This window comes from Aythya fuligula, chromosome Z (genome assembly GCF_009819795.1).
Source record: "Aythya fuligula isolate bAytFul2 chromosome Z, bAytFul2.pri, whole genome shotgun sequence".
Lineage (NCBI taxonomy): Eukaryota > Metazoa > Chordata > Aves > Anseriformes > Anatidae > Aythya > Aythya fuligula.
Genome location: NC_045593.1, coordinates 24,348,352 through 24,374,072, shown reverse-complemented (window position 1 = coordinate 24,374,072; position 25,721 = coordinate 24,348,352). Strand labels below are relative to the sequence as shown.

Sequence of the window (25,721 nt, the reverse complement as noted above, 5' to 3'; positions counted from 1 at the left end):
ACATGGTCTAAACTTTTGGGCAGACCTGTGTGGTGCCAGGAGTTGGACTTGATGATCCTTATGGGTCCCTTCCAACTTGGGATATTCTGTGATTCTATGATCGTACCTTATATTGTACCTTATATATCAGATTATTATATCTAGTCACAACTCTAGCATTTTCAGTTGAGGAATCACTTGTGCCTCCTGAAAATCCACAGGCGAAAATGAGTGCCATCCCCAAGCTCCCTCTATGATGACAGGCAGACTCCCTGCGTCAGCACGTTGTCCCTGTAGCTGGAACTACTATTAGTACTACTACCAACCTCAAGTTCTTTCAGGTACTTACAGATGTCCTTCACATACTCGCTGCATAACTCTGGGTTGCTACTATCTTTTGCATCAACATCTTCCACTTCAAGCAACGCATTAGAAGTTGCCTCGCACAGCCATTTTCTTCATGCTGATACATGCCAGTCCCTCTGTGGAAGATGAGGCTGTGGGCTCCTGCTGCAAGGAAAAGGGGGGGTGGCAGATCAGAGGGCATGGGGGCAAGCCCAGTGGCTCACGGCTGCTGCTTGAGCTCAGGTCTCTGGCGATGGTGCCAGTGATGCACTCTTCTTGGGGGCTGCCCTCAGCAGCCTCTTCCTGATTGCTGGCTTTGGCCCGGGCTGGGCAGTGGTGGTGACGGCTCTCCTGGTGATGCCCAGCAGCCTGCCACAAGCTGTCAGCGGCTTTTTGGGGGTAGCTGGCAGTGGGGGCTCAGTGACGCGGTTGCTGATGTCCTGCAGGACAGTGTGGGGCAGAGGAGTGCCCAGCAGAGCAAAGGGAACGTGAACCGGCAGGCCTGGGAGGTGCCGCAGAGAAACAGCCCCAAATCATCACCTCTGGGCAGTGGTCCAGGGAGGCAAATCCCCTCCTGTAATTAGCTCAGCTACATTTAATCACCGTGTAACACGGAACTGCTGTGAACAGACGAAGCTGAGATCCAGAGGCCTCACACACCCAAAACAGTGCAGGCAGTGCAGATGCCCCCTCCCCAGCGAAATAAATCAACCTTTCCCAAATAAATACAAGCACATCCTCAAACTCCCTACCTGAAAGCAGCTCCTGCACTGACAGCTCAAGGTGGGGGCTACAATGACACACTATTACAGGCTTTTAAAAAGTATGTTTCCATCTCAGTTAAACTGTTAATGAGAAAAGATGCAAAAGTGGATTTCTCTTCTTAAAAAAGGTAATTTGATACAAATTTAAAATGGTAACAACTATTTGCTCTGACTCAGTGAAATTAAGTTTAGAAATCAGCGTTAAAAGAAGAGACAAAACATAAAAACTGTATATTTATTTCCTAACGAACTCTGCAAAAACTTGACTTTGTGTTCAGCTTAGTTTTTTACCCCCCATAATAAATACATGAATATTTTTTATTCAGTCTTCCAACTGTTTTTGGAAGAAAAATAATTTTAAGCTGATTTTGTTTATATTCCAATGTAAACTATTTCCATTTCCCCCGCTAACAAATTTACAATCATGACGTACCATACTTAAGAGAAAGTACAGAATATATCCATGCTCATCCACAAGTGCCAAGATTCCTGTTTTATTAACATCATGTACAGTATATAAGATTTCCATTATTCTCACATATACAGCAAATATTCTAGTCCTAATTTCCTTTATAAAAGCATCTTGATCCGATCTTAATAAAGATACAATGCTTTAAAAAAATCAAATGTATAGTACATTTGTTTCTGTACAGGTATGTGCAAGACCTCCTGACAAAAATAATACAGATATGGAATCCTGCAGCTTCACCATTTACCCTTTGAATAACACAACTTTTTGTCACATGATGTAAGTACCATCTTTGTAGTATTTCATAGATTCCAATTGTTGAGTCATTGCAAGGACGTCTTGAAATCCTGTACTGAGGCCGGACATATGCTGAAAATAAGCTTCCTTCTCTACTTGGACAGTTAGGTTGTTTACCCCAGCATCTTTCAGAATTGCTGTAACCTGAATAAAACATCATGGCTAACATTAGTATTACAACACTTCATATGCATCTAACAATACTTTCCAATATTCTCAATATGAAATATTGCATATTAAAAATATATTATCATAAAGAATTTAAATTTCCCAGAAAAGTGAAGACCTGCTTCATAGAACACAGCTTTGTGATTTCTGCATAACACATATTCTCAGTGCCTTGCATAAGGAAATAAACTCCTTTTGAAGGCGTTTGAGAAAGACAAAAACAAGGCTGAAAAAATTAGTAAGCAAGCAACAAACCCATGATTAGCCTTCACAACCCCCTAGTTCTCACTTAGTGCCTGTTTTGAAACATGAAACTAGCCTAACCTCCTCCTCCTCTTCTCACAGTAGATATAATTTCACAATGTTTTTTTCTTTATTTTCCTCTTTTTTGTTTTGTTTAGCAGTTTTAGCACGTGACCCTTTTAGGTCAATCAAACAATTCCAAGCTGGCAGGCCAAACATTAGAGACCATCTCTGAAATGTTAACATAGTAATTTTTGTAAACAGTAGTTTACAAAAATGATCAAAAACTGCAGCTTCAGACTTTACTCTATGACTGAAATAAGGATACAGAGTAAAAAATTAAGAGAATAGGGTCTAGAAACCTTGCACCTTACCTGCTGTACAATTCGTTGTTCCATCACATCTGAGACCACTTGCACATGTATTGTACCTGCCACAACACTTGCAGAGTGACACCAAAAATGAGGATCTCTGTAGGATATGACCCCATCAATTTTTTGAATCTGTAAAAAAAAATAAATTACATTAGCAACAATTAATTTTAAGAACACTTTTTAAACTTGTGCATGTACATTCATATTGATAGCAAGTATTTCAGTCAGAAACAAAGCTTTATGGCAGACCTAAGTCACACACAGAAATAATGCAGCACTTAAAGGCCACCTTGCTACTGTCAAGAAGTTAGAAGTCAAACCAAAGGAAAACCCTGCAGAGTATAATGCTAAATTGGATGAGAAAAAAAACTGTTCAGGTCACAATAACATCAACAGACAGACCAACTTTGGCCTGGCCTTTTCAGCATATCTAGGGCATCTCTTACCACACTATCCAGGATATCATAGCTGTACGTTGTGCGGAAACATACTTCCATAATTCCTAATTTTTTGAAATTGATCTTTGCGATGGGTCTGGCTGAGATGGAATTAATTTTCTTCATAGAGACCTGCACAATGCTTTATTTTGGATTTGTGGCCGAGACGGTGTCAATAACACACTGGTGTTTCCACTCTTGGTAAGCAGTGCTTGCACATTGTTGAGGCTTTCTCTGATTCCATCGCTTTGCCCCTAGTCCAGCAAATCGGCTGGGGCGAGGCCAGAAACTGGGAGCAGACACAGCAGGGGCAGCTGGCCGAGGGGTGTTCTATATACTATAACATTGTGCTCAGGAATAAAACCTCAGACAGGGGAAGGACTCAAATAGGGGAAGAAGGAAGTTATCAGCTTTCAAAGTGGCCACTGCTTAGACTGCCTGGGGATCAGCCTGCTTGTGGGAAGAGATGAGTGATTTCCTTCGCATTCCTTGCTTTCCTCCCAATCACTACACTTTCCTGCACCTGTAAAACTTCCTTTATATCGATCCATGAGTTTGCTTGGTTTTGTTCTTCTTTTTCTCTTCCCTGACCCACTAAGGGTCGCAGTGGTTGTAGGGGAATGCAAGCACGTGGCTGTGTGGATACCTGGCTGCAGCCAACCCACGACAACTGTATCAGCTGATATTAATGCAATTTTTAAATGGTTTTCCTGCTATTTAATTACTTGCTTTTCAACTTTTCAAAAAGTACTTCTTCACCCAGTCTCACAAAACTAGTTTGTCTTCTCTACTCAAAAGGTAACATTCCAACCTGCACCTCACTATTCTTTCGTGACACAAGCCTTTCCTGACCAATTTCCACATGTTCTTTCATTTTTCACACAGACAAGAACACATCTCTCCCTCTTTCAGTTCTCTGACACCAAGGAGCCCTCCATGCTGAAATTTACAGTGTGATTTTGGGCAGATACTGAGCCAGCAGTGAAGACTAATTACTGCTTCAAAGTAGATACCTTAGCATGGCAGGCAGGAGGAGAATGCATTAGAATGAGGAAGCTAATTAGCGAAAACAGCATTACTTTTCCCATCTTACCTACTCTGAACCAGCATGTCCTTCATGGTATGGGACAACTAAGAAAATCTATCACAGGCTCAAGATAAAATCCTATAACCTGAATTGTACACATCAGCTCTCACCTTTTGGGAATTGCTGTTACTTTCTTAGCATTACACCTTTCTTACACTGCTACCATACTTTTCTCAAATCATATGCTATCCATAAAAGCAAAAAACAATATATGGTGCCAATGAATAAAACCCAATTTGGTAATTTTTTTTTGTTACAAAACATCTTTATTCAGTAGAACTCCTAGTCCTGTCACATCTCTACCAAGTAGATTTAAAACAACTGGAGACATAAAGTTGTCTTGGACAACAGAAGCTCTCAAGCTGAACTGCTTGAGTGTAGTGAGCAGGTTTTTTTTAAGGCACAGCATTAAGGCACAGCTTCACATGTTTGTATATGAAAGCATCTTGAATTTTAGTTCTGACCTTTTCTAAAGCAGCATGCAGATCTTTCTCCTGTTCTGGAGGTATCCTCAACAAAAGCACTTGACAGGCATCTTTCAACAGTGGGATAACACTGAGAAAAATCAATGTAGCAATAAAAAGAGAGCAGAGCGGATCAGCTATCAGCCATCCAAATTGTTGAATAAATATTGTGGATACGATAACACCAACACTGCCAAGAGTGTCTGCTAACACATGCAGAAACACACCTGAAAACAAAACACTGAATGATTAAGTTGAACACTTGTGCTTAAAATGTACATATATGCTCATTAGTGGTAACACAGTGGGTTTTACTGTAGTACTATCCCTTAAGGTAGGAAAAGGTAACCATTTGCCTAAACTACTACAAAATGAAACAAAACATTTAGTTTTCCTAATGTTTAATCACAAATCAATGTTAAAAAAACACCGCATTTTCACTCTACAGTACAATAATCCAGGCAGACTTTTACAAATTAAACAAAATGTAAATGCAGCTTTATATTGTTAGTGCGATTATTACTATACAGCATCATCATTTTACTCCCTCTAGAAGAATCAGTACACACTGCTCCTCAACAGGAGAAAAAAGATCACTGGAAATGCACCGGAGTGCTACTATTGATAGTTATCAATTGTTTATTGTATGCTAACTCTGTTCAGATTTTATAAGAATATTGTCTACCTACAAATAATAAGAATAATTAATCGTGGGCATTATTTCCAGTGTACACTCAAATGGTACAGAAAAAGTAATTTTTAAGCATTTCTAAAACTAGCGCTTATTAACTACAAGAATTTGGAAGAAAGAGTATGGGCAGACTTCACAAAAATATCTGTCAATGGAGGAGTCAACTAAACTATGACTGATGGAAAATAATCAATGAAACATCAGTCTCTTAGCTAAAACGCTGGTGCTCCGACAAGTTTACACAAAAGCCCATTCCTTTATAGATTTTTGTAAGTGAAACAGTTGCTACAGAACTACCTTCTCACTAGAAAGGAAGAAGATTCTAAGCAGCAGCTATTCTGCAATTTTAAATATACTGCTGTCATCAGCTTCCAATTTTAAATTTGGAAAACAAAATTTCATCTTTACCACTTTATCTTCTTAAATCCAAACAGAAGCATATTGCTTCACATCCCAGATTCCAGGTCTGCATTTGCTCTTCCTGCTTCTTTATCCCTTCCCCCCAGTGATTTACAATCAGTTGTAACATGACACATCGAAGTATGGCAGTAACTTTATAGACAGAGACCTTCTACTTGCATTTTGAGATGGAACTCTGAAATAACAACTTCAGATTTTTTTCAGTAATGTTTATGATGACTAGTTATTAAGACTGTAGATTAATGTTTTTTATTGGTCCCTCGGTATTACCCACATCTGAGAGAGCTGTGTGAAGAAACAATTTAAGCTACATTTCTTCGAGTCAAACTCACTTATGAAAAAACACTTTGAGAAATTAATGTATACCACATTAATTGATTGCCAGATCACTTCTGGAGGAATATTTTAGGAATGGTACGCAGTACTGGGTTTGATTATGTAAATCTATAAATTCTGCTGGAGAACACCTACGTCACTTATGGTTTAACAATCCGTACTTGCCTCTCATGTTGGTGTTCATGCCTCCTCCAGAAGACCCGTGGGAATGTCCATGGCTGTGGCCGTGGTCGCTGTGGGAATGGCTGTGCCCGTGGCTGTGGCCGTGGCCATGCCCGTGGTGAGAATGGCTGTGGTCGTGTGAATGACAGCCTCCGCGAGAAGCCCCGTGGGAGTGCGCGTGGCTAAAGGCACAGATACCAACAAGGTTTACGATCAGCCCTCCGACAGAGACTGGCTGTGAGAGGGAGAGAAGCCTTTAACGTCACTACATCTTGCTAGGTGTTCAGGTGTTCATTTTTTCTTTTCCTAGAACATGGTAATCAGAAACACTGTACACCTAAACTAAGAAAAACCTGGAAGCATTAACATGAACAGAAGGATTATTCCGGTGTGGGCTCCTCATCAGCAAGATGTCAGCATACAAGCATACAGCTGGTTTCCAAGGAATTATATTTTCCTCTAAAAAAAAATAAAATACAATTCCTCCTACTCCTCCCCAAAATCCCACCCACCAACTACCACCAAAATGCAAAGCCTAACACCCAAAAATTGTGACAAAGAAGGGGTTGGTTTCATTTACTTTCAAAAAGAGAATGTGACTTGGCTACAAGCTTTGCTCTGGTGTCATTCATTGGCAAAAAAAAAAAGTCTAAGAATATTTAGGACATGTACAGTCACCTAAAATTGTAGTTAACTGAAGTAGTAGTTAATACAATTACTGCATTACTGTTTGAGTTGTGCTTTTTATCTGTCTGCATATTATTCTATACTTCTGTTGAAAAAAATACTGTAATTCTACCTAATACAGGAGCTAAATAAGTCCTGCTTGGGGGCTACCAGATCTCTCCTTGGCTATGCAAATAGGACTCATGTACAGAGGGTAACACCCTCCCCACCTCCAAGCAGAAAAATTGGTAGTGAAAGTGGGACAAACATTGAAGATTAGAAAGACAAAAATAAAAATCAGGCCCTGACTCTAGCAATGTATGCCTCTAATTTTACCTACAAAAAAAGTTCTCAATTTTTACGTAGGTAAAATTCACACACACATTGTGAAAACGCATCTTGTTTTCTGGTATGACACACGTTAATTCACATGTGTGTCATACAGAAAACTAAGTCAATAACTACAAATTTGATAAATGAAGGAATTATGCATTAAAGGGTCAGGTCATAATTTAGATCTTGAGTATACAACTTTAGTCCCTTTTTTTTTCTTTAATATTAAGCATGAGCATAAATGGACCATCAACTGCAAAACAACATTCAAATGTAATGACACAACTTACAGTTAGCATATTTGTGTCTATGTCTGGCGGATCTACCAGTCTGGCCACCGATTCCATGAAGACAAAGAAAGCAATTACCATCAGGAAGAGGCCGTTAATAAAACCAGAGAGAATTTCTACACGTCCATATCTGAAAGCCAACGTAAGCACTTTTGAGAGCAAAGAACGAGTATCCTGAACAAATTTCAAAGTAATAACAAATGAAGTTGTAAAATGTCTAATACAACTTTGAGTTTCTTTTTTTCCTCTCAATGCCACAAAATCAAGCCTTAGCTGATTTTAGCTTAGCTATTTATTTCTGACCAATAGTTCACAACTGTCCATGTATCAATAGCACAATTTTAATAACACATTTTTTTTGTAATATGTGCTACAAACATAGGAATCCAAGCTGCTAAATGGCTAGGCACAATTTTTACTTATGTCATTGGAAGTGAAATCCCCATATGAACATCAACTTTCAACATATTTTTGTTATAAAATACATACATAAATACAATGATACAATTACTAAATATTATTCACATCGATAAAGATTTATTTGTAGAGATTAACACTAAAGAAATTTCATGCACTTTCAGGCTGGGATAGGAGTGGAATGTCATGATCAGGAGAACAGAAATGACAGATAGCAAAAAAAAAAAAACAATAACACAAAAACAGAGAAGCACACACAATTAAAAAATATTAAACATACTGTTATAGTAGGACATTTTGAAAATGAGCAAGTAGGATAATTTTCATGTAGTCATTAAAGAAGTTAATATACATACCCGTAGGAAAATATACGGGTTGCTTTCCACCTTGTCATCAGTGCTGCAAAAAGCCCCATCACTAGTGCAGAGCAATCAAAAAGCATGTGAAATCCATCAGATATAAGACCAAGGCTATTGGTCCATACTCCATAAAAAAGCTCCACAAAAGTGAAAGCCTAAAATGAAGAAAAGTTTGAATTTTTCCGTGAAGATTAAATTGTAATTTAATGTCTTGGCAGCCAGCCAGAAATTCTTTTCATAGCATGCCTGCTAGTTTTCAAAAGGTACCATTCTAAATATTTCCAGAACATTTTCTTTCTCCTCCAATTAAAGAAAAACAGGTGATATATTCCAAGTCTATGAAGGGGTCCTCTTGCACCAACCCTCCCTTAAAGCCTTAGATACACGAATAAATAAGGACTTATATGTTTTCATTTAGAATTTTAAACTAATACGATACAGACAAAATTTTAAGCACTGTCACAAAACAGTGTAACTACTTTGATGTGATCTATCATGAACGTAGAAAGCAATTCTGTTTATACACATTTCCTTTTAAGTTTCTACACAAACGAGTACTCAGGATGGGTGTAATTATTGCAGTTTCACAATAGCTTCAAGTCAGCCACTTATGGACTCAGTTTTCAAAAGCTGTTGTAAATCACTGAAAAATAAAAAAGTTCAATAGAAAAGTTCAATAGTAGAAAAAGAAGTTCCATCACTCTGTCTAAATATAAGGGTACACTGTTTAACTGTGCAGGTGATGGAGCACTGGCACTGGTTGGCCAGAGATGTTGTAGAGTCTCCCCTCTTGGATCTTTAAAAGCCACCTGTGATGTGGTCTTGTGCAACCTGCTCTGGGTGCCCCTGCTTGAGGGAGGTTGGAGCAGCTGGCCTTCAGAGGGCCCTGCCAACCTCAACCATTCTGGGATTCTGGGATCTGAATCCAAACCTCCTATGAACACCCGTTTCATTTTATATACGTGTGTGTATTTATATACATATAAAGTATACAACCTGTCAACTTATAAAAATCTAAAGGAAGGTAGTTGTTCTTGTTAGGCTAGCTTGAGCACTGTGTAAAGAATCAAGGATCAGCATCAGAGTGGCTGAAATACGTAGCCATTTACAATCACCAATAGTTGACTAAATTAACTGCTATCAATTCTTCTCCAGATTCCAAATCAGAGAGAATTCAAAAAAATCGATTTTATTAAAAAATGCAGCTGAAGCTATTCCCAGTTACATCCTAGAACCCTGCTGTGTAAAAAATTTCTTCCCTGATTAGTTGACTGCTTAAATCTTAGGAATTAGTTTTGAGAAGGGTACACAAAGGAACATTTTTAATACAAACATCTTCCTTGTATGATTTACTATCATACGCATGATTTACTATTATTAACTGGTCTGCCTACAGACTTCCTTTCCTGTCTTTTACATTTCATAATGGAATTTCTTAAAGTTGTAATGGATACTTCAGACTTTTCCCCATTTTATTGGATAACAACCAAGGAATGAACAGAGATCTCTGCAGATTAAAGATTCATGCCTACTTCATGGCCTTTTCCTATTCATGATAAACAAGCTAGAAATGAAAACTGTTTGGTCCAAAATGACATTATTCTATCCCACTCTTTACTATTTTGCCATTCCCAGCCAGGAAGGCCTTAATAGTTTCAGCTTGTCTACTGGTAACATTGAGATACCTCCATCTTGAACAGGATCCAATTGTTGTTACTATTACACCTGTTTTTAGTTACTGGTGTAACAGTTACACATAGAACGAGTGCTCCATTGTGACAAAGGATCAGTGTAACCTGCCACTTTCTACACGATTAGCATAAAATTCTTCTATTTTAAGATTCCATCTAATGAAAATACTGTATCTAGGGTCATCAGAAGCAAAACAAAAAACAACCAATCATGGGAAGCATTTAAATAGTAACTCTTAATACTGTACAACTGAGATAGAAAAAAAAAAACAAACGCAAGAAGACTTACCAGATTTAGACACAGAAAATAGAAGATTTGCCTAGAATCATACTCTTCTAGGATCTGTTTCAGTGACTCTTTAATAAACCGGGGTAATGACTGAGAACTTTGCTGTATTGCATCACCCATGAAGTTGTACAGAGGAGTGCCTTCAGGGGAATAGCCAATAAGTGTGCCCTTCTGCCCTTTCCTGGAGGGGGATGACAGGATATTGGCAGCTGCAAAGAAAGTATTGAAGTTTTTGTTTTTATGAAACAGCTGTGAAGCTTAGAAACAATGTGTTTTATCAGCAATCAAAGCTTACTAGAAATTTTAAGGCAGCAGAATGATTGCCAACTTCATCTTAAGGTTCACCGTTACACTTCACTGGTATGTAGGATCAGATCATCACTTCCACAACAAAAATGGGTATTGCATTTTTGGTTGTATGGTAAAGGGACAATGTTGCAGGCTCTTTTTATTCAAAGGAATCCATAAAAAGCTCATTCAGAAGCATTTTGCACACAGCCATTTTTTTACTGGCTTCAAAGAAACATGGATAACAGATATATTAAAAGAGAAATATAAGTACGTACATAAAATAAAGAAGACAGCACTCACTACCACTCCTCCAGAAAGAACGTGCTCTGTGCTTTCATGGTGTGGTGGTTTGTTCATAGCTCGAAGTTGGTCTGTTATTGGATGTGTCCAGAAGTTGCCAAAAAGCAGCGCACTAACGAAAATAAGAAAGGATCCATATCGAGCACACTTGGAAGCTTCCATCTTGACGGAGCATATGGACTCCACGTAGAAATCCAAGATCACAACAAAAAAGATGACTGTTATGAAAGGCATGATGAGAGAAGACCAAGATTCTACTTTACTCTGCAATGAAAACAAACACATTTCAAACAGGATTGTTCACCATTAGATATTATATATGTTCACCGTTACAGTATTAAATCCAGTCTACTTTCATTGTGTTTTCATCAATCCATCAGTTCTTTAATATTTTCAACTGATCATACAAAACCAATGTTCAAGCTACAGAAAGACAAAGGCATCTGTGTAGCTTATTTAAAATACCTTCCTGTGCTTAAAAGCAATGCTATGTGCAATGCCATGCTTGCACTATTCTATTATGCTTCTAGTCTAAGCATGAAGTCATAATTAACATGTTTTTTCAATTACAATATATACTGCTCATGAAAAAATAAAACAAAATGTGTATTTACAGTAATTAATCCATGTTTAATGTTAGTAAAAGAATCCAGGATATATTTGAAGCTAAAAAGAGAAAATAATGTTATCATATAAAAGAGAAAATTAAGGTATCATACGAAGATACACACCAAAATATAGAGGAACAACTTCAATCACAGCTTTCTAGAAGAATAAAGATAGCAAATTTTGTAGTTTTAAGTTTTTCTTTTAAAACACACTTAAGTTGCGTTTCACAAACAGAAGCATTATGCAAAGTGATTTATTTTTGCCAGTGTGTACTTGATATCTTACCTCTGTTGTCAGAGAGAGGACGATGACCCATGGGCACAATAGAAGGACAGAAACAAGATGAGACAAAGCTTGAAGGCGTTTGGCTCCACCTACATCTACGGAAAGCTTTCGGGAAGCCATGTGAAAACCAACCTTACAACACAATGCCAGTACCAGGAGCAGTACTCCTCCCTGGAAAGGCAGAGAGATCCCACCAGCATTTCTCGTGAGTCTAATATCTTACTCTAAACAAAGTCATATTTACATGAAAAAGGTTAACATGTTTTCCTTATCAACTGAAAACAAAGATGGAATATTTCCTCTGATTGTTATTCTAGTTACAGCAATAATACATAAATTATAAAGCAATCAATGTACATGATAATACTGTTGCATTATCCACAACGGCCTACTTTTTTTTTTTAAATTGAGGTTTAAAATTCACAATAACATTAACTGGCATACAACAGCAGCAAATTGTCAATGGACAACATAGAGGAGAAAGAGAAAACATAAAAGACTTGATCTTAAAATACCCATCCTCCATTATAAAACAAAAGAAGCGCTGAAAGCATACATAAACTTCAAAGGGTCATATCACGTTGGCTTCTTTCTAGTATTTCCAAAACTTTGTCAAGATGCAAAAACTATAGTGCACATTTAGTTCTACTTTGGAGTGGGAGCATTGAACTTTTTGGTTTTGATTCAGGCTTTTCTGAACTCTGAGCTGCTGAATTTTTTACCTATAAAACTCAAATGCCCATCACCCTACTAAAATACAAGAAGTAATTTACCTTGTGATCTGCAACACCCAGGAAAGCAATGACTGTATACAGAACGTGGGTAAGAGCACTGTCATGATGCCCCTCAGCTAAACATAATTAAGGAAGTATTTCATTAGATGATTTTTTTTTTCTCGCACCAAAGAACAGGCAGAGGTAGCAAAAGACCACAGAAACAGAAGTAAGCAAAGTAAGTGTTACAAGTTTGGGAGATACTTAAAACTCATGAAAGGTGAAAATATTTCAACAGAAAATAGTTAATAATAGTTTAAAACACAAGAACATGTTCACTATCAAATACTGCGTATCAGTCAAGATACAGAGTTTACATTAATCTTGTCAACGAGACTTAGAAAAATATACTCAATAGCATTGAAATTCAGTTTTTACTAAAAGCACTAAAATGGCAATGTGTCTAAAAAAATGATTTATAAAAATGTGCCTATGATCTATAAAAAATGTGTCTAAAACATGATCTGTATTTTTTCAGTTTATATATACCTAAAATTTAGAAAACTAAGAGAAATTAGACACTGATTAGAAAATTTAGAAGACTAAAGAGTAATTGACAAGCACAATCTAGCAAATACTCAACTACTGATAGCTTTTGGGAAAACTACTTACTAAAAGGCACTCTGACAATCAATTTAATTAACTGAGTTTTAAGTGAGTAATCAATACTGTTTCTGAATATACCATTTGCATCTGTAATTCCACGTTTTCACCCTTCCTCAAGAAAGTTTACTTTCACCTTACTGTCGTTGCTATGACTGTGTTGTTACTTTTCACCCTTAAATACAACGCCTCTTTCCAGTAGGCTTCACTATGCTGAGACCTGTTGGAAACTTAAGAATTCACATACTTAGTGGCTTTGGAAGCTAGGTTTGGAGCACAAGTACAATTTTTCTCAATATAACAGAAGGGCTGCCAGGCAGGCTGCCAATCGTTTACTGCACACACTGAGGCTACAGCCACTATGTACAGAATTTCTATAAAAGGAAAGCTGACCAAGGAAGCAATCCTCAGTGGTCTGATATGTACAAAGGGCAAGGCAGCCTTTAACTACTACTGAACTTAAAACACAGCCACAGATTTTATCGGCAAAGCAAGCAGTGCCATTCATTCATCTGCAAATACCAGCATTTAGATGTGAAGTAAAATCTTATGCTGTAATATTCTTGTAAGCTCAGATTCCTATCAAGAAAAATACAAGTATATTTAATTTGGTGCATTCCACTTAGCATTCTATTCTCCCGGCTTCAGTAGAAATAAGCACTTGTTCTTAACACACAGCAAGAAAGGATACGATGCTCTGCTATTTTAGCCATGAGGTCATCATTATCAAAAAGTAGTAAGCAGATGACAGCAATGATGAAAAATGCAGCACCTCTTGTCTGGAAGAAAAACAGTTACAGTATGCTGTAAAAGATTAATGTCAAAAATTGTAGGAATTCTCCCTCCCAACCCCCCTGTCAATGTAGGCATACTTTAGTTCAGTAAGAAAAGCATGAAGAAAGAAACATTTCTGCAGGAAGCTGACTGTGACAACATAATTTCATATTTATTCCAGTTTCTAGATTTGTTATATAACCCAGGGTAAATCACCACTCTAACACACAAGAACACTGAATCTTACGAACTTCAGATGTTTGCTTCTTTCTTTACAGTGTATTTCTGCCTGTCAGAATGTATAGCTACTTAAGCCGTATATTAAGCCTTAATATTCTGTGTAGTATCAAGGAGCTGTAAACAAGATCTAATTGATAAACTGTAGAATTTTGTCCTAGGGGAGGTAAAGGCTACAGCCCTGTGTGAAGGCTCTAAGAAATCAGAGCTCTGCAAGTGCTTTCATGACGAAGAGACAGAAGTGATTATGAACTCCCTGCTGCCTGAGAAGTCTACTTGTCTACCCTGACTTAAAATACTGCAAATTTGGTATTCATCATCTTGGCAAAACACTGACCTACAGCTAAAAGCCATTATTACAATTCATCCTATGAACTTAAACACAGCAATCACAATATTGTTTTGGAAAATTGGATGACTTCCTTTTACCACAGTTCCCTTCATAAAGCTGAAACATTCAGAGGACAGGATTTTCAATCCCATGTTTCTGCTATCTTAGATGTGCAGCTTAACTGTTAGGTGTAATCTACTAAGATACAGATTCACAAAGAACTTCTCTCTTGAAGGGTAAGCTCTAAGCTTACCATTGAAGTGAATGGCTGGAGAAAGAATTTATCTTTTTGATGAACAGTTTCATGCTGCATGCCCTAAACAATCTCAGCTTGAGGAGGTGTGTGGGTGTGATAGAGCATCATAAGATAATTGTGCTGTTGATGCTACTCTAAGAAAAACCTTAGAACATCTTTGGGACTCCAGTAGAACTTAAAAGGCAATTTTGAAACTAAAAGCCTGAGTCAAAATCCAGACTTTTTCTTATACTGCAAGTCCTCTAGCCTCAAGCATACAACATCAGCAGGTATTTTCCTTCAGCCATCACTGTTTTTGAATGAAAGTGACCAAAGACTGCTAAATGCTGGGATCAGTTTATTCCATTTAAGGCTGATTAGGCATGATTTCACAGTATCTTTTGAAATTGTGTGTGACGGGACTCACACAAAAGATGTCTTATGTATAAATCTGATTAAGTGAAAGGGAGGGCCAAGAATTCAGCAGATGCAGCCTTATACACAAATTAAAGCAGTTACAACTTTTTTGTCAGAAAAATAAAGCATGTGAAAAGTTTCAGATACCAAGTAGGTTAGGCAGGAATCTGTGTCGCGGCTGTCAGTGGCTGAGGGCCAAGACCACTGCACACATGTATGTCCTTTTATTGGTTTGAACCCCAAATCCATTTACAAAGAATGCTGTGGTGCAAAAATTAAGGTCAAAAAACCACACAGCTACTACGAAAATTGGTCTAAAGCACTCTTTGTTTTGGGTAAAGTAATACTTGTATTTAAATACCTTTGCTGGTCCTCCACCTGAGCTTGTGAACAAGACACTAAGGAGTGATAGCACAACCACATCACTGTGTTCAAATAGCAGCAATGTCCTATAAAAAAAAAAGTGAAATAAACACTCAGGTCCCACCTCCATTTAAAGGAGTTTGCTTCAAGAGCTTGACAGCATACATTTCAGCTAAAATTCAGTGACAGCAAGGTTAGAGATTTATCCTGCTGTTCGAACAGCAAGTTTAAGCAGCTCAAAAGGATAACTGCAGATCTATTTGCCTCCACCTGCAAGAGGTCTAACCAGTGACATCCAAATACATCAGAAAAAAAAAAGAACTTCTTAAGACAAGTAACAGATCAAAAATATGCATTTATGGACTACTTTAAACTGTAACTTCCTTGTAGTAATGCAAGACAGTAGTAACTTGCTCAAGATGGAAAAGTTATTCCCATTACAATTCACATTTTGTATTCTCAAAATAAAGTTTCTGGTGCCCTGAAAAAGAGGCCCTGTCCTGTCATTTAACATCTCCTTCACTGAAGTGTTGATAATCTACTAGGTAGCTTATGGAATCTCAGAACCTTTTATCTACTGAAAACAAGAAATTCTGACTTGCACACATTCTCCTTCAGGTAGCGTAGGCTGACTAACAAGCTGCATCAACAGCTTTCCAGGGCAGAACATGAGAGTAACAGTCATTGTCAAATTTACCAACATTTTCAGCTGTTCCTTGCACAATTACAACCCACCAGGGACCATGCTATTGGAAGGCAAAATGCTAGGAAGACCTAGTATTCAGAAAGGCACTACAATATTTCTTAAAGAAATCCTATTATTCATAGAATCATTCAGGCTGGAAAAGACCGCTAAGACCACCAAGCCCAACTGATGACCTACCACTGCCAAGTCTACCACTATACCCTGTCCCTAAGCACGACATTTACACGTCTTTTAAATACCTCCAGAGATGGTGACTCAACTACTTCCCTGAGCAGCCTTGTTCCAAGGCTTCACACTCCTTTCAGTAAAAAAATGGTTTTATTCTTAAGTATGCTTTCTGATGCATAGAGAGTAAATCATCAACTTCATAAAATATATCATTTAAGGCTTTACTTTCCCTCTAAAGAAAGATACTTTTCTAACATACTACTGTTTTTTTGTCATTCTCTTATTGCTAGTTATTCCTTAATGCTAACAGAGAGCATAAGTGATTTCATGCAGGGGATGTGCACTAATGCTACCCAATTCAACCAGAATCACAGAATCACAGAATTTTCTAGGTTGGAAGAGACCTCAAGGTCATCGAGTCCAACCTCCAACCTAACGCTAACAGCCCTCCACTAAACCATATCCCTAAGCTCTACATCTAAACGTCTTTTGAAGACTTCCAAGGATGGTGACTCCACCACTTCCCTGGGCAGCCTGTTCCAATGCCTCACAACCCTTTCAGTGAAGAAGTTCTTCCTAACATCTAGCCTAAAACTCCCCTGGCTCAACTTAAACCCATTCCCCCTCGTCCTGTCACCAGGCATGTGGGAGAACAGGCCAACCCCCACCTCGCTACAGCCTCCCTTGAGGTACCTATACAGAGCGATAAGGTCGCCCCTGAGCCTCCTCTTCTCCAGGCTGAACAAGCCCAGCTCCCTCAGCCGCTCCTCGTAGGACTTGTTCTCCAGGCCCCTCACCAGCTTCGTCGCCCTTCTCTGCACCCGCTCAAGCACCTCGATGTCCTTCTTGTAGCGAGGGGCCCAAAACTGAACACAGTACTCGAGGTGCGGCCTCACCAGAGCCGAGTACAGGGGGACGATCACCTCCCTAGCCCTGCTGGTCACGCTGTTCCTAATACAAGCCAGGATGCCGTTGGCCTTCTTGGCCACCTGAGCACACTGCTGGCTCATATTCAGCCGACTGTCCACCATCACTCCCAGGTCCTTCTCTGCCTGGCAGCTTTCCAACCATTCCTCTCCCAGCCTGTAGCTCTGCTTGGGGTTATTGCGCCCCAGGTGCAGGACCCGGCACTTGGCCTTGTTGAACTTCATGCAGTTGACCTCAGCCCATCGGTGCAGCCTATCCAGATCCTCCTGCAGAGCTTTCCTACCCTCAAGCAGATCGACACACGCACCTAACTTGGTGTCATCTGCGAACTTACTGAGGGTGCACTCGATGCCCTCGTCCAGATCATCGATGAAGATATTAAAGAGGACCGGCCCCAGCACCGAGCCCTGGGGGACGCCACTAGTGACCGGCCTCCAACTGGACTTGGCTCCATTCACCACGACTCTTTGGGCCCGGCTATCCAGCCAGTTTCTAACCCAACGAAGCGTGCGCCAGTCCAAGCCAAGAGCAGCCAGTTTCTTGAGGAGAATGCTGTGGGAGACGGTGTCAAAAGCCTTGCTGAAGTCAAGGTAGACCACATCCACAGCCTTTCCCTCATCCACCCAGCGCGTCACTCTGTCATAGAAGGAGATCAGGTTCGTCAGGCATGACCTGCCTTTCATAAAGCCATGCTGACTGGGCCTGATCGCCTGCTTCCCCTTCAAGTGCTGCATGATGACTCTCAGGAGGATCTGCTCCATGAGCTTTCCTGGCACTGAGGTCAAACTGACAGGCCTGTAGTTTCCCGGGTCAGCCCTCCGGCCCTTCTTGTAGATGGGCGTCACGTTTGCTAGCCGCCAGTCGATTGGGACCTCCCCCGATAGCCAGGACTGCTGATAAATGATGGACAGTGGCTTGGCCAGCTCCTCTGCCAGTTCCCTCAGTACCCTTGGGTGGATCCCATCTGGCCCCATCGACTTGTGCACATCTAAGTGCCGTAGTAGGTCACCAACCAGTTCTTCATGGATAATGAGGGCCACATCCTGCTCTCCATCCCCTTCCACCAGCTCAGGGTACTGGGTATCCAGAGAACATCCGGTATTGCCGCTAAAGACTGAGGCAAAGAAGGCATTGAGCACCTCCGCCTTTTCCTCATCTCTTGTAACTAAGTTTCCCCCCGCATCCAGTAAAGGATGGAGATTCTCCTTAGTCCTCCTTTTTGTGTTGATGTATTTATAGAAACGTTTTTTGTTATCTTTAGCGGCAGTAGCCAGATTGAGCTCCAGATGAGCTTTGGCCTTCCTAATTTTGTCCCTGCACAGCCTCGCTACTTCTTTAAAGTCCTCCTTAGTGGCCTGCCCACTTTTCCAAAGCTTATAAACCCTCTTTTTCCTCCTAAGATCAAGCCACAATTCTCTGTTGAGCCAGGCCGGTCTTCTTCCCCGCCAGCTCGTCTTTGGGCACGTGGGGACAGACCGTTCCTGCGCCATTAAGACTTCCCTCTTGAAGAGCGCCCAGCCTTCCTGGACCCCTCTGCCCTTCAGAACCGCCTCCCAAGGGACTCCACCAACCAGTGTCCTGAGCAGCTCAAAGTCAGCCCTCCGAAAGTCCAATACAGCGGTTTTACTGGTCCCCTTCCTGGCCTCGCCAAGAATAGTGAACTCCACCATTGCGTGGTCACTCTGCCCTAGACAGCTCCCGACGATCACGTCCTCCACCAGTCCTTCTCTGTTTGTGAAGAGAAGGTCTAGCGGGGCACCTCCCCTGGTAGGCTCACTAACCAGCTGCGTCAGGAAGCTATCTTCCACGCTCTCCAGAAACCTCCTAGACTGCTTTCTCAGGGCTGTGTTGTGCTTCCAGGATATGTCAGGGAAGTTGAAGTCCCCCACGAGTACAAGAGCTGATGATTTTGCAACCTCTGTCAGCTGCCTGTAGAATTCCTCATCCGTCTCCTCATCCTGGTTCGGCGGTCTATAGCAGACCCCGACCAGGACACTAGCCTTGTTGTCCCTGCCGATCCTAACCCAAAGGGACTCGACCTTGTCATTCCCAACCTCGAGTTCTACAACCTCGAAAGACTCTCTAATATAGAGAGCCACACCACCACCCCTTCTATGCTGCCTGTCCCTTCTATAGAGCTTATAGCCAGGCATTGCAGCACTCCAGTCATGAGACTGGTCCCACCACGTCTCCGTGATGGCAACCAAGTCGTAGCCTGCCTGCCGCACGATGGCTTCCAGCTCCTCCTGTTTGTTACCCATGCTGCGTGCATTGGTGTAGATGCACTTCAGCTGGGCCATTGCCTTATCCTCCGGCCTTGCCATTGTTCCCCCTGGCACAGCCCCAACAATCCTAGCCTCAGCCCCATCCCCCTTCCTACCTAGTTTAAAGCCCTCTCAATGAGCCCTGCCAGTTCCTGGCCCAGGATCCTTTTTCCCCTAAAAGATAGGGACCCGTCTGCGGCCATCAGGCCAGGTGCTGAGTAAAGTGCCCCATGATCGAAAAACCCAAGATTTCTGCGTTGGCACCAGCCCCGGAGCCACGTGTTTAACAGGTGGGCTTTCCGTGTCCTCTCTGAACTCCTCCCTGCCACCATAGGGATGGACGAAAACACCACCTGCACTCCCGCTCCATCCACTAACCGACCCAGCCCCCTAAAGTCCCTTTTGATAGCCTTGAGGCTTCTCTCTTCGATGTTATCACTGCCCGCCTGGACTATCAAAAGGGGGTAATAGTCAGAGGGGCGTACCAGGTTAGGAAGCTTCCTGGCAACGTCCCTGACCCTGGCCCCAGGGAGACAGCAGACTTCCCTACGGGTAGGGTCCGGCCGACAAATAGGGCCCTCTGTTCCCCTAAGAATCGAGTCACCAACAACAATAACCCTCCTGTCTTTTTTGGTGGAGGCAGTCCTGAGGTGCGGAGTCGACCTCCTCGCTCCAGGCATCCTCCTGGGAACATTTGCTACCCCTTCCTCACACACCGGCCTCTCAATCTCTAGGGCCTCAAACCTGTTGCGTAAGGGCACCTGGGAAGGTGGGGCCGGAAGGGGAGAGCATCGCCTGCGATGTCGAGCAGGGACCTGTTTCCATTCCTCCTCAGCTCCCAGATCCCCTCCCTCTGCCCGACGGGGACAGGGCAGGGGGTCCGCCCCCATTTGGGGAGTCTCACCCCGGCACCTCCCCTTGAGGCCCTGCAGGGAGTTACTCCAGAAGTCTATCTCCCGCTCACACTCCCTGATGGCCCTCAACCTCTCCACCTCCTCCTTGAGCTCCGCCACCATGCGGACCAGGTCATCCACCTGCTCGCACCTCACGCACGCAGTTTCTCTGCCTCCCGCCGATGGCAGCAACAGGCTCAGACACTCCATGCATCCGGTGACCTGAACTGCGGCATTTTTTAACGGGTAGTCGGTCTGCGTGTGTACCGACTTTCTGGAGAGCGCGCCGTGCCTGGTGGCGACCATTATCGCCTAGTTACGGCTGTTGTGTTGTTTGTGTGTAGGGGGAGCGCTCTGCCCTTCCTGCGCGAACTGCCGCGCTAACCATACAACCACAGACTTAAAACAGTACCCTGCAATAAACGGGGAAATGAATTCTAGTCACCTGGCACAGTAACACAAGCTCCTGTCACTAGCTGTCAAGCCATGGATTTCAAACGGTTACATGTAGCAGAAATGGGGTTACAGAAACAACACTAAGGTAACAACGAAAACCACACTCAGTAGAAGTTAACTTACTGTATCACTCACACCAATGGTTTAAGCATTGTCAAGAATTTCACTGGAATCTTGTCCAACAATGACTAAAGAAAATGAAAAGTTCTGGAGAAAATTACATGCAACTTCTCCCAAGTAAAACAGACTCAGGAAAAACCATGAAAGTCCATTAAAAAAAATAAATCAATGCTGGCAACACAGGCTGACAGATATAAAGTGAAAAACAAAGGCAAAGATGAGGAAAAGATAACAAAAATTACTTTAAAAAGACAAAACCTTGTTTACAGTAAATATATATTTACCTGAGTGGTCCACAAAGAGTAAGGCCAAAAAACCACAAGAGTGAAATGATGCATCCCACAATGGCATGCTTAAAAATTTTGATCCACTGCAAAAGAAAGGTATTTCATTATCGTTTTCTCCACAGTTTCAAAATAAACATGTCATAGACATTCTTTCAGCTGTAGAAATACAGGGGAAAACATATACTCTGCAAGTTCTGCAAAATTTAGAGTACAATTATTTTTTTCTTATCTACTTTGCCAGGCAGCTTAGGTCCGTTTAAACGTATTAGGGACAATTTTTGCATTTATTTTCTACCACAGTACTAGACTGTATGATACAGCTCTCACAAGAACTCTTAAAAAAAAAAAAAAAAAAAAAAAAAGAGCATTCTAGATACATACTGAAAAAATTGAAGTCCGTTTAGAAATTAGCATTGTTGACAGGTACCTATCTGATAAACATAGACAGCACTAGATAAACCATCTAAGATACAGAAACTAAAACCTTAATTTTACAAATATTTATGCATGTGTTAAACTATTCTTAGTTTAACACATAAGTTTATAATTCAGTTATTCAATACGTTATTAACTTTAAATGCCAGTTTAAAAAAAATCAGTTTGGAAATGCATTAAATGAAACAAACTCCCTATGACTAACATCACATCTTGAAAATTCATTTTTTAAGATTTATTTTTATTTTTTACTTTTAAGCAAAAATGAAACCATAAAAAGATTTTCTGAACACGAATCAAAGATGCAATTTATTTCTGTTCACTTTAAAATTCTACCACATACGGCTAATCATGAAAGCAGTTAAAATTTGGAACATTTCTGAGGCTATCCTTCAGATTATATCCAGTTAGTACATATTCCGGTAACTAAGCATAGATCAAGTTTTTGCATACACAACTATATGCAAACAAGATGAATATGGGACTGGTAGAAAAAAATTATTTCTTACAAATGAATAGATTGCAGTCTGAGCCCTGCTCTTACTTCTCAGGAACTCCACATGGTTCTTAAGAGCAGCTAGACTCGACCTCATTGTAACACTGCCTGCAGAAAGCACTCTGGTGGGTTGGAGAAGCACAGCTGGAGCACTTTGACACCCCAGCAGACCGGAAATTGCTGTTTGGGACTGTCAAAGTCTGCTGAGCCAACTAAGCTCTTTTCAGCAATCCAATCCTCATATAAATAAATGCGTGCATGGAGCCAAAGACCAATCTTTTGCCAAACTATCTACGGGAACTAACAAAAGCTAAAAATGTTGATTGCGTTTTACAGTGCAGTAGACAAGAAGTCAGTTACATACTTCTGGAAATTGTAACCACATCTGCCAAGTGGAGGAACCTTTGTTCCTCTTCCTGAGTGATTTCTGATAAGAGCCACGTTGTCAGGAGTATCTACAAAGATGTGAACTACTATTACATATGTCAACTCACCTGACGCTTGGTTACAACCTTTCCAGAAGAAAATGGTTTTTGAAATAAAACCATAAAAAACGCAGACCTGTTAAAAAGAGAAAGTTTTCTCTATTAATGCATTAGCAGTTAGCTTCTTATTCAAACCAGCTCTCCTCATATCACACTTTGTTTACAAAAGAGCTTCCTCTATTTTTCACTAAAAGTCCACATTATTCAGTTGTATTTTTCAGATACTAGTAAAAAGTTGATGAGTAAAAAGTTTTAGTAGTAGTTGTAGTTTTAGTTTTAAAAGTTTTAGTAGTAGTAGTTGACTAGTAAAAAGTTTTAGATGTAGAGCTTAGGGATATGGTTTAGTGGGGACTGCTAGCGTTAGGTCAGAGGTTGGACTCGATGATCTTGAGGTCTCTTCCAACCTAGAAATTCTGTGATAATAAGAGTGTTCTGTGGTAAGTTTGGTTCTGGTCAGTTTTACATATAAGATCTTCAGGAAACAGTCAATGACCTGTTCTGAATTGGCCCTGAATCCAATTCAACGCCATGAATTGGAAGGAACCCACAAGAATCACTGACTCCATCTCCTGGCTCCACAAAGGACACCCCCAAATCAGACCAAGTATCTGAGTGTTGTCTAAATGCTTCCTGAAGTCTGTCAGGCTTGGTGCTGTGCCCACTGCCCTGGGGAGCCTGTCCCAGTGCCCAAGCACCCTCTGGGTGCAGAGCCTTTCCCTAACCCCCAGCCTGACCCTCCCCTGTCCCAGCTCCATGCCGTTCCCTCGTGTCCTGTCGCTGTCCCCAGAGAGCAGAGCTCAGCGCCTGCCCCTCCGCTCCCCTCGTGAGGGAGCTGCAGGCCGCCATGAGGCCTCCCCTCAGCCTGCTCTGCTCGGGGCTGAGCAAACCCAGGGACCTCAGCCACTCCTCATACGTCTTGCTCTCTAGACCCTTCACCACCTTTGCAGCCCTCCTTTGGACATCCTCTAATAGTTTTATGCCCTTCTTTTGTTGCAGTGCCCAAAACTGCATACAGTACTTGAGGTGAGGCTGCAGCAGTGCAGGGCAGAACAGGACAACCACTTCCCTTGGCAATCTAGCAATACCATGCTCAAATAAATCTACCCTTGGTTTACAAAACCCAGAATAACTGATCTCAGAAAAATGTTTATGAGAATGTTGGTACAATAGTAATAATGTACCTTCTGTTAGCAAAATGCATACACCCAAAGACCTCCTCACATACTGAATGCTGACTACAAAGTCCTGTTAGAAATGACAGAAAAAAAGACATTACTTCCTCAACTGTGATCGGGGAAAAAAAAGACCATGCTATTTGGGAACACACTACTAAAAAGCCCCAAAATGTCAACAAAATTGAAATAAAAGGGAGGAAATGAAGTTCCAAACATTTCAGTGCTGCCAACCTACAGAAATGCTTTTCCACATTGTATCAGCTGAACATGAAGTAGGACCATGCCTGTATGTTATCAAAGGCTGGTTCTGTATATTTGCTATCAATTTCTACACTTTAATTGTCAATCAGGGAAAAACATCAGTCGAAGCTTGTAAGATCTACAAGAATACACGTTGTACAGGAACGCACTCATCTTTTACTTCTTAAGAAAATCTGGACACACCTAAGTTTTCTATACCCAGTACCATCACAAATCATCAATTCTTAAGTAGCCTTTTGCAGCTTCTGAAATTATTACAAGCGCAGACGAGAGAGAAAAACACTGGTGTGATCAGCACATTTCCTTGATCCACCTGACGTCCTTTCCTCCTTGATCACTCCACAACAACACAGCGCCCAGTACGATCCTGACACGGACCCTGAGCCCCACAGCCACAGCGTGCTGCGCCCGACAGGCGCCTCCCCCGGCACACTCACCCCAGCTTCACCACGAAGATGAACTGCACGAGGTGGACCACCTTCAGCAGGTCGTAGGACTCGAAGAGCCCCACGGCTTTCAGGAACTTCGTGAAGCACAGCAGCACAACATACCGGGTCAGCCTGTGGGAGACAGGACAAAATCAGCACTGGGAACTGCCAAACACGCCGAACCCCCTCCACACCCCTCTATACACCCCCCAGACCTTTCCACACACTCCTTGACCCTTTCTACACACCCCCAAACCCCTCCACACCCCCTCCAGACACCCCCCAGCCCCCTCCACACCCCTCTACACTCCCTTAACCCCTTCCACACCCCCCCCAACCTCTTCCACACTTCTCTACAACCCTCCAACCCTTTCCGCACAGCTCCAATCCCCTTCACACCCCCCCGGCCCCTTCCACATCCCCCTTGGCCCCATTCCACAACCCCCCAGCCCCTTCCCCACCCCTCTACACCCCCCAGCCCCTTCCACATCCCCCCAACCCCCTCCACACCCCTCTACACACCCCCCGACCCTTTCCACACCCCCTAACCCCCTCCATACCACTCCTGACCCTTTCCACAGACCCCCAATGCCCTCCACACACCCCTCCAACCCCATTCCACACCCCTCTATGCCTCCCCAACCCTGTCCACACCTCCCCAACCCCCTCCACACCCCTCTACACACCCCCCAATCCCCTCCACACCCCCTCTAACCCCTCCACACACCCCCCAGCCCCATTCCATACCCCCCAATCCTTTCCACACACCCCCAATCCCCTCTACACCCCCTTCACACACCCACTAACCCCCTCCACGCCCCTCTACACACACCCCAACCCTTTCCACACCCCCCCAACCCCCTTCACTCCCCCCCAACTCCCTCCACACCCCCCCCAAAACACCTCACGGCTGAGGCCCTGCCTCCCCCGCCCCCCCCATCCCCCTCCCCAAGGCCCTGTCCCTTCACCCTCCTGCCCCCCGGCGCGGCCGTTACCGCGCGCTGGGCACATCCACGGGCCCCAGGACGCCGCCGGCGGCCAAGGCCTGCCCGCTGTACTTCTCCTCCATGGCGGGGCGCTGCGGGCCGGCCCGGGCCTCCCCCGCCGCGGGGGCGCCTCAG

At 42.1% G+C, this 25,721-nt stretch overlaps 1 protein-coding gene across 1 annotated transcript; it reads right to left on the bottom strand.

The window, feature by feature from the left end:
- Positions 1–1,560: 1,560 nt before the first annotated feature.
- SLC30A5 (solute carrier family 30 member 5) lies at positions 1,561–25,721 on the bottom strand. The gene is made up of 16 exons (XM_032206136.1): positions 25,596–25,721; positions 24,610–24,732; positions 22,746–22,812; positions 21,318–21,403; positions 15,498–15,585; positions 13,834–13,921; positions 12,540–12,616; positions 11,767–11,937; positions 10,848–11,136; positions 10,282–10,490; positions 8,299–8,456; positions 7,526–7,655; positions 6,240–6,471; positions 4,628–4,854; positions 2,640–2,768; positions 1,561–1,998 (listed from the first exon to the last, which is right to left on the bottom strand). The coding sequence occupies exons 1-16, from the start codon at positions 25,667–25,669 to the stop codon at positions 1,828–1,830; spliced, it is 2,319 nt and encodes a 772-aa protein (XP_032062027.1). The 5' UTR covers positions 25,670–25,721; the 3' UTR covers positions 1,561–1,827.